The following is an 8,724-nucleotide window of genomic DNA, read 5'->3' as shown; positions in this document are numbered from 1 at the left end:
TCATTCCTCCTAAAATATTGCAATAAAATAAAACTAAAGTGATATGAGGAAGGTCAAAAACAATGTAAGAAAAGATAATACAGGCAATAGCATTAGTGTTATTATTGTGTAAATCTCTATGGTTTCTTCCACTAAAGACACAGAGTTGTATTGCATTTTATTTCATCTTAGTTTCTCAATTTATTACAAGAAAATACTGTTGGAGTATATCCTTTATTTTTATTATTTTATTTTATTTTATTTTATGACTTGGGATATCACACTTGGACTATAATACATTGGATACATTTGATAGGGTTTGAGATGGGAAAGGGTTAATATGTGGATTTTGGTGTAGGGTATGGTTTATGCATTTGTGTGTTATGTATTTATTTTTTTGTGTAGACCTTTGGAAGAATAGTAACTCTCCTGTTAGCAACTAATGAGGATCCAATTTCATAAATAAACAAACAGAAGAGGGTAGATTAAAACTAAATACATTTTAAAAATGATAAAAATTGGACAAAGATTAATAGAAGTTAAAGAGTTTCGTTTTCAGGTTCTTTTTGACGTTATTTACAGATTGTAATACTGAAGTCATTTTTCGGCGTCTTCTAACCCGACAGAATCCATCGCAGCGGGAGAAGAGATGCACTTTACAAAGAAAACCTGCTGCTGAGAGGCTGCACCATCCGCAACACGGAGGAGGCTGTGGGAATCGTCATTTACGCAGGTCAGCCCCCAACTTTCACCGCCGTAGGTCGTCACGCTTCATATCTGACCTCTGACCCGCTGCTGCTAACACGCCGCGTGTCCCCGCAGGTCACGAGACCAAAGCTATGCTCAACAACAACGGCCCGCGCTACAAGCGCAGTAAACTGGAGCGACAGATGAATGTAGATGTGTTCTGGTGTGTCATCATCCTGCTGGTCATGTGCCTGTTTGCTGCTGTCGGTGCGTTAACGGTCCAGTTGTTTTGGAAAGATTTTCAATTTCTTCATTTTTTTTTTTTTTTTGCAGTTATTGCGTAAAAGCAAAGATTGTGTTTACTGTTCCTGTTATTTCTGTCTTCTGTTTGCAGTGTTTATATGAGTTGACCTTGTGATGTTGCTGTTCCAGGTCATGGGTTGTGGATGTTTCAGTACGGAGATAAGAGACCCGTGTTTGACGTTCTTAGTCCAGAGGGGACGGACTTATCACCCATCATGTCGGCCATTTATCTCTTCCTCACCATGATCATCGTCTTTCAGGTACGAGCCGCAGAGAAGCTCAAAAAGAAACAAAGGCACAGATAAAGACGTAAACAAGACGCGCTGCATGATTAAGTTTGAAATGGTTTATCTCACAAGCTGTAAATCAGAGCGCTCGCTGTGGTTATTTTTCTCCCCGCGGAGGTTTGACCTTTAGATCTTTATCTTCTCTGTGTGTGCTTCATACTGCAAAATAATCTTTCTAATACGAGAGGAAGAAGCCACTGACAGCTATTGATTTGTTTGTTTTGGATCCAAAAACGTCATGAACATGTCAGCGTGTCCCGTGTCAGATGTGGCAGCACGTTCCTCTGATAGCAGGTCGGCAGTAAATGAGAAGTCAGTGACTGGTTTCACTGGTTTCGGCAGTGACTGTTTAAGGTTGGAGGACCCACCAGTTTTACCAGACACTGCTCCAAATAAACACATGACTCTGTTGGCGTCCGCATGGAAAGTGTGCAACCTCAACTGCCCTCCCAAAAAGCTATGACTCATTTCTCCGGAACTACTTTCCAGAAATGTTGCCTGGAAATGTCTCACTCGGGGATTACACCAACAATTTTTAAACAATCAAACATAAACCCTGAACACTTGTGTATCATTTTTTAAATGACTAAGAACTTGACCGAGAGAAAACGTGACGGAAAATGAGCGTAGCTAACTGTACCAAGTGTTTATCCATTACATGCGATTTTTTAACTGTTTATTCATTACTTTTAGCTTAATCTTCCAACGAATTCTCACTGAATATACAAACAACCATTTTTTTTCATTAGTCAAAATAAAAGATCTTAGACTTTTAATCCAAACAAAAAGCCTGTTTTTCTCAAATGTTGGTCACAAACCAGTTTTAAGTGTATTTTTTTTAGGCAAGGCAGCTTATTTGTGTAGCGAAATTCATACAACAGAGCAATTCAAAGTGCTTTATAGAGCAATAAAATATAAAAGCATAATAAAGCATACAGGTTTACAATAAAAGAGTAAAGAAATAAGATATCAAAGGACAAACAAAAATAGCAAAAGTGCAGACAAGAGATGCAAATATAATACTGTTTAGTGCATAATCACCTGAAAATAGCAATTGCTGTGTTTTTGTCACTTTAAAACGAGCAGTTCTTATCTGCGTAGGGAGCTGGTCCTCGTCTAGGGAGATCAGCATTTTTCTACGGTAGCCCAGAACAGACAAACCAAACGGTGGCTTTAGAGAGGGCCATTCACATTTTTGCATCAGCCGTAGTAGTGAGCAGCCCCTCTGCGACAAGATTATTGTGAAAACACACATTTTCTGATTTAAATCGCCCGAATCATTATTTTAAAGAGGAAGAGACCTCTGTAGATAATCAGCTCCTGATACAAACCTCTTTAATTTCTGGATCTTTAGTCATCAGAGAAAAAAGATGAGCGCACAGCAGCAGGTGCTGGGTTAGCAGCTGTCTCAGATGAGCTGAACAGTGTCAGAAACACACTGATTTGTAACGTGAGAGTTCACCTGGTCCATTTGTTTCGAGAAGAAAAGACCTCTGTGGAAAATTCGGCTCCTGGTTAAAACCTGAACACCAGAGGAAACCTAACCAGGAGACGGTTCAGCTGGTCGCAATCTGCAGTCCTCCCTGCTAAATACCACTAAATCCCCCTAAATTTTACACACTACTCCTTTAGTTCCACACAAGAGACTTATTTTTCTCTGTAACTACATTGAAAGAAATATATGCATATATTTATATCTACATCTGCAATCTTCCAAAATAAGCTGGCGGCAAAAAAAAAAACAATATAGTGCATCCCTATTTTAGAGTAGTATTTGCTTCACAGATAAATCTTATGAGACAAAAAATGCGTATCTGTAGCCCTCATGCTGTGAAATTAATTCAGATGTCTTTTTATAGAGCGTACGTTTATTGTGACCATCCAAAAGCACACCTGTGTAGTAATGATGCTGTTAAATCAGCACCTTCATATGCCACACCTGTCGGGTGGATGGATTATCTTTGCAAAGGAGAAGTGCTCACTAACACAGATTTAACTCTTTAAAAACCTAAACAAAAACATGGGAAGAAGTTTCAGGTTACAAGTAACAAGAAAATTACCTGAAATTTAGAAGAAAAAAAAAAGAAGGAAATTTCATAAGGATTATATAGGATATCATATAAACCTGAAACTAACACAAAGTCGTCTGTAGAGGTCTAAAGAAGTCACTTTCCACCTCTGCAATGTGTCTGTTTCAGACAGTTTGGTTCTTTAAGGAGAAGCTGCGCTCTGTTTGTCTGTCTCACTGCGCTGCTGTCGGACCATCAGCTGTTTGATCAGATGATGAAATGCTGTGTCAAAGTGGTTCACTTTTTTACATGATTGTTCAACACTTCAGCCCTCGCTGTGTTTTGGCTTGAGATTTTCCTTGGCGTCATGACAGCGTGAGACAAAGCCCAAAAGCCTGAGGCACGGCAGATGTGTGGGAGTTGGCAGCCCCAGTCTGGACTGCCAGGCTGTCGGACATGTCCGCCCTGGACTTGTACGTGCGCTAGAGCGGGCTGGCGGACATGTCTGCGCTGGAGCAGTCTTTTGGACATTTCTGTGCGCTGGCGCAGGCTGTTGGTCATGTCCATGCTGGATCATAACGAAAATATCATGTTATTATCATTATTTTAATTCAGCTTTCATTAAAGCCAGTATTTCCCTGTTTGTGATCTTTTTGTTTTATCCTGAATTGTGCTGTAATTTGAAAAGTCTTTTTAAATGTGAGAGCGGTAAATTAATCATCAGTAATGGGTCTGGTGATCTATGATGGTAATTGTAGTATCACCTTGAAGATGGTTTACAGCAGGATTATTCAACTAATTATTATTATTTGTTAAACTAAATTTAAAAGTTATATTACGATTTGACATCGTTATAGTTTTATCGCGCAGCCCTAAAGTTATCACAAGAAAAATGGGAGTGAAAACAAGTGTTGCATTTATGTTTGTTTTCAGTTTATTCTTCACACCTCTTAGTTAGAGTTATATTTTCCCACATCATGCTTTCTGTGTTTTTTGAATCATCTGAGATGCTCCACAGTCTTTACTGTAGAGAGCAGGCCGTAAAATCAAACAGCTCTAACTCTTCTCTAACAAAGTTTCTGTCCTCTCGCAGGTGCTGATCCCCATCTCCCTTTTTGTGTCGATTGAGATCGTTAAGATCTGCCAAGTGTACTTCATCCATCAGGACATGGATCTGTACGACGAGGAGACGGACTCTCACCTGCAGTGCAGAGCTCTTAATATCACCGAGGACCTCGGCCAGATGCAATACATCTTCTCTGACAAGACGGGCACGCTGACGGAGAACAAGATGGTGTTTCGCCGCTGCACTGTGGCGGGGGTGGAGTACTCCCATGATGCCAACGGTGAGACAAGCCATCAAACACACACTCCCTCAGTGAGCACTCATTGCTTTTTAAGTCACTCCTAATGACGTGTGCGTGTGTTATCCAGCGAGGAGGCTCGCCATGTACCAGGAGATGGATTCTGAGGAGGAAGAGTGCACGTCTCACGGTGGCACCCTGCCCAGACGGGACAGTGTGACCAGCCACCAGAGCGCCCGCGTGGTGCTGCGCTCCCAGAGCACAAAGTCCCACCGCAGGACGGGCAGCAGGGCGGAGGCCAAAAGAGCCAGCATCCTGTCCAAGCACACGGCCTTCAGCAGCCCCATGGTCAGTGCTCCTCGCCGTCACGCCGTCATACTCTGTGCCGCCGTGCGCTCTCCTCTAATAAACCCTCCTTTCCTCCACTCCTGCAGGAGAAAAATATCACCCCCGACCCTCAGCTCCTCAACAAAGTCAACGAATGCAGCAGTCAGCTGGACTTCATGCGCTTTCACAGCCAGCCCACATCCACGCTGCCCTCTGACCTCGCCGACATCATCGATTTCTTCATCGCTCTCACCATCTGCAACACGGTGGTGGTGTCGTCCCCGAACCAGCCCCGGCAGAAGGTAAAACTCACCTCAACGGTCCAACCTTCAGGCGTTTGTGTTTAGTTTACCTTCATCAGGTTTAACATCGCCACAGTAACCAGAAAACAGTCACATCACGCCGTCTGAGAAGTTTATGGCGAACTGTGAGCCTACAGTTTGTGTTGTCATTAGTTAATCTAAAGATATGTTTCGGTGTTAAATGTTACTTACGAGTCTAAAAGAAACGTCGCGAGTTCAGCATCAAACTGCATCTTTTGTCTCCAGCGTTGGAAAGACTCAGATATTTACTCTAGTTTATCTTCTTCTTACATCGTTTCTTTTGTTTGCTGCCGAACACTTCTTCCGCGATAACGGTCTTTTTCCTGAAGCGTCTGCTGTTTATGACACAATAACTAAGTAACTCACTGAGACGGTAACGTCTTCGCTCTGTCCATTGACTCTCGCCCTTTCTCAAGTCTCATTCGGTCGCAGCCCGAATGCTGTTCCACTTCAAAGTCCCGTCTCCCCAAGTTCGGTCCAAATGCCCGGATGTGGTTTTGCTCCGCCCGTTTAATCGAGGATGCTGTGGGATGTGATTAGTGTGGACTTGGGACAGCTATGTGTCCCATATCGATGTCGCACCAACGAGCAGTAACCGAGCCACAGAGGACTCACTGCTGTTTAATTTTAATAAAGTTTTACTTTATAACAACAAGAACACAAATTAAACAATCTGGCAGGAAAAATAACCGATACCAACTTTATAAAGTTATAATTTTACAAAATTACTAGTTTTCAGATACCACTTTTTTTTCTTTTTTTTTTAAAGTTGGTAATAGTATTTGATGGGGGGGCAAAAAGTAACGGGCAAAAGATTATTTCTACCCCTCTATACACTTACATTTGTTACCATTACACCTCCTGTCCTGTGTTCAAATTTTACAAATCTCTTTACTGCACATGTTCATATGGTTCTCTGAGTTTAGACTAATATGTTTAGTAAAACAGGATTAGATGATGTTAAAACTAAGGATGGAAGAAAATGAGATTTGTTTTTTGATTAAATTAAGTTAACAGCAAAGGCCCCTCATTATTATCCATTTACTCAACCCAAGGTAGAACCCAAATAAATAAATGAAGTGATTAAAGCTAAATAAATCAATAAAATCTATAACAGTAATAATTTGAAAGGTCTGGCTGCATTCATATACCCCTAAAAAAGGAACAATAGAATTGAACCACTTCTCTATTATCAGCATGCTCCTGAAATTGGCTCTGAAACAAGAATAATATCTTAAAAACTTGGAAATATTATAAAGAGCATCAGTAGGGGATTCAATAGGCACTATTGATATCCTTCCAAAAGCAAAACCCCTTTGAGATTTCATGTTTTTCTTGTGGGAGTAGTTTCCATCGTTTGACAAAAAGTATTCAGTTTGCTGCACATTATTATTCCCTAAAAAAAACACTCAACACACGTCTCAAAAACACTAAAACCCTCCAAAATCCTGCCAGAGTCACGTAGCTTTCGCTGCCGTGCTGCCTGTATCTTTGATGTGCTCGCTGCGGTCGCAGTTGTGTGTATCCGTGTTTTGTTTTGTTTTTGTGGGAGCCTGGGTGTGGTCGTCCTGTTCAGAGGTGATATCCTCTCCTCGCCACACACCGAGTGCACCAGCTCGCCGTGCTGCCAGTCACAGGCACAAATCTGCTCAGATTAGGCTTTACAGTGTGACACATTATTTATGGACTCGATGGATTTATGGTGTTTCTGTTTGGAGGTGATCTGATAAAATGGGAGGAAATGTAAATCTGCACAAAAGCGTTGGCTTTGATACAGTCGCTGTTTCTTTTTTATTGTTTGTGCTTTTTCGTCCTTTGTGCCAGTGTAATTGTTCACATTTTATTATAATGCCCTTGTGGCTGAACCGGCACCTGAGTGATTTATATCTATATATGTGAGTGCAGAGGCTCCTGCTGCCAGGAGTCCTCAATGTGAGTCACTCTTTCTGCTATTGTACTGCACCACCTCGGGATAAAGGATTGACTAAAGGATAAAAGCCAGGAGGTGCATTTTCATCAGGACTGGAGTCTTTTGTACTACTAGAGCTGGGTCTTGTTTCCCAAAAGCTAAATCATCATAAAACCTAACTTACAGATTTTCTTGAGCTCAAGAGGTTTTACCAACTTAACATCATACTGATGATAGATAGACTTTAAAAATATATATCACTTTTCATACAAACTGTAACACAAAGTGCTTCATACAGTAAAACCAAGATCACACGCAAACACACACAAGTACGTGAATAAAAACGCGAAAAAACAAAAACAATACTCAATTAATTAAAACCAGGAACTGAGGAAACACTACAGGAGGAAACACCAGAGGCATAAAACCTATAAATAGTAAGATAAAAATAAATAAATGAAAAAAAATGATAACAGTAAAAATAAAAAATAAGTAAAATACTCAATCTGTAAATGAGAGGCAAATTAAAGGATAACAGTACAAAGTAAAACAGTAAATATGTTAAAAATAATAAAACGATTGAAGAAGATCACGTGATATTTATTTAATGAACTGACTTGTGTATCCATCACTGCAATTATAATTTTAAAAGCACGAGGTGACCAACTTTTTCTATGTTCTACAGTGTTTAACTTTATCTCGGTGTGCTTTTGGAAACAATTAAGTTTTATAATAATGATAATAGAATAATAAAGGAAGCAGTGAAACTGTGAAACAGACTAAAGTGCATAAATGTACTGTAGGAGAAACCAAAAAAGATTTGCATTTGCGATTTTCAAGTTTTCTGATGGAGTATGCTGGTGTCTGTAGCCAGCAGCTAAATGACCAAAGTTCACTTCCACACAGTAACGTAAACTGTAAAAGGCTAAACATTAAGCTCCAAAATAACTTTGTATTTTCATAATTTGGAGAAGTTCTGCTACATGCTGCTGCAGGTGTGACTGACTCGTGTTTCTTTGTCCCGCAGGTCCGCATGAGGTTTGAGATGAAGTCTCCAGTTAAGACCATCGAGGATTTCATCAAACGTTTCACCCCCAGCCGTCTGACCTCCGGCTCCAACAGCAGCAGCTCCTCCAGCCTCATCACCAACCGCTCCTCCAACAGGGGATGCTCCAGCATGCTGTCGTCCCCGTCCGCAGAGAGCACGCTCACCAAACTGAACGAGGAGCATCCGCCCGGCCTGGAGAACGCCTTCAGCGCCATCCCGCCCTGCTACGACGGGAAGGCGTGGAACGCGGAGGAGGCCGAGCTGCGTTACGAAGCAGAGTCGCCTGACGAGGCTGCGCTGGTTTACGCCGCCAGGGCCTACAAGTGCTCGCTCGTCGGACGCCTCCCTGACCAGGTGACCGTGGAGCTGCCGCACCTGGGGAAGCTGAGCTTTGAGCTGCTGCACACGCTGGGCTTCGACTCCACCAGGAAGCGCATGTCTGTGGTGGTCAGACACCCTCTGACGGATCAGATCACGGTCTACACTAAAGGAGCGGACTCTGTCATCATGGACCTCATCAAACCCCCCGACACAGGTAGGGAACATTA

General features: G+C 41.7%; 1 protein-coding gene across 1 annotated transcript; it reads left to right on the top strand.

Moving 5' to 3' along the window:
* Positions 1-605: 605 nt before the first annotated feature.
* LOC121963458 (phospholipid-transporting ATPase VA-like) lies at positions 606-8,711 on the top strand (the record flags this gene model as incomplete). The annotated part of the gene is made up of 7 exons (XM_042513742.1): positions 606-712; positions 802-933; positions 1,099-1,229; positions 4,359-4,611; positions 4,700-4,917; positions 5,004-5,198; positions 8,156-8,711. Coding segments are annotated over 7 exons (1,592 nt in total), but the record flags the coding sequence as incomplete, so codon positions are not given.
* Between the last annotated feature and the right edge of the window lie 13 nt (positions 8,712-8,724).

Source organism: Plectropomus leopardus, unplaced genomic scaffold (assembly GCF_008729295.1).
Source record: "Plectropomus leopardus isolate mb unplaced genomic scaffold, YSFRI_Pleo_2.0 unplaced_scaffold11329, whole genome shotgun sequence".
Lineage (NCBI taxonomy): Eukaryota > Metazoa > Chordata > Actinopteri > Perciformes > Serranidae > Plectropomus > Plectropomus leopardus.
Note: the sequence above shows the minus strand (reverse complement) of the source record. Positions and strands in the feature narration are given on the sequence as shown.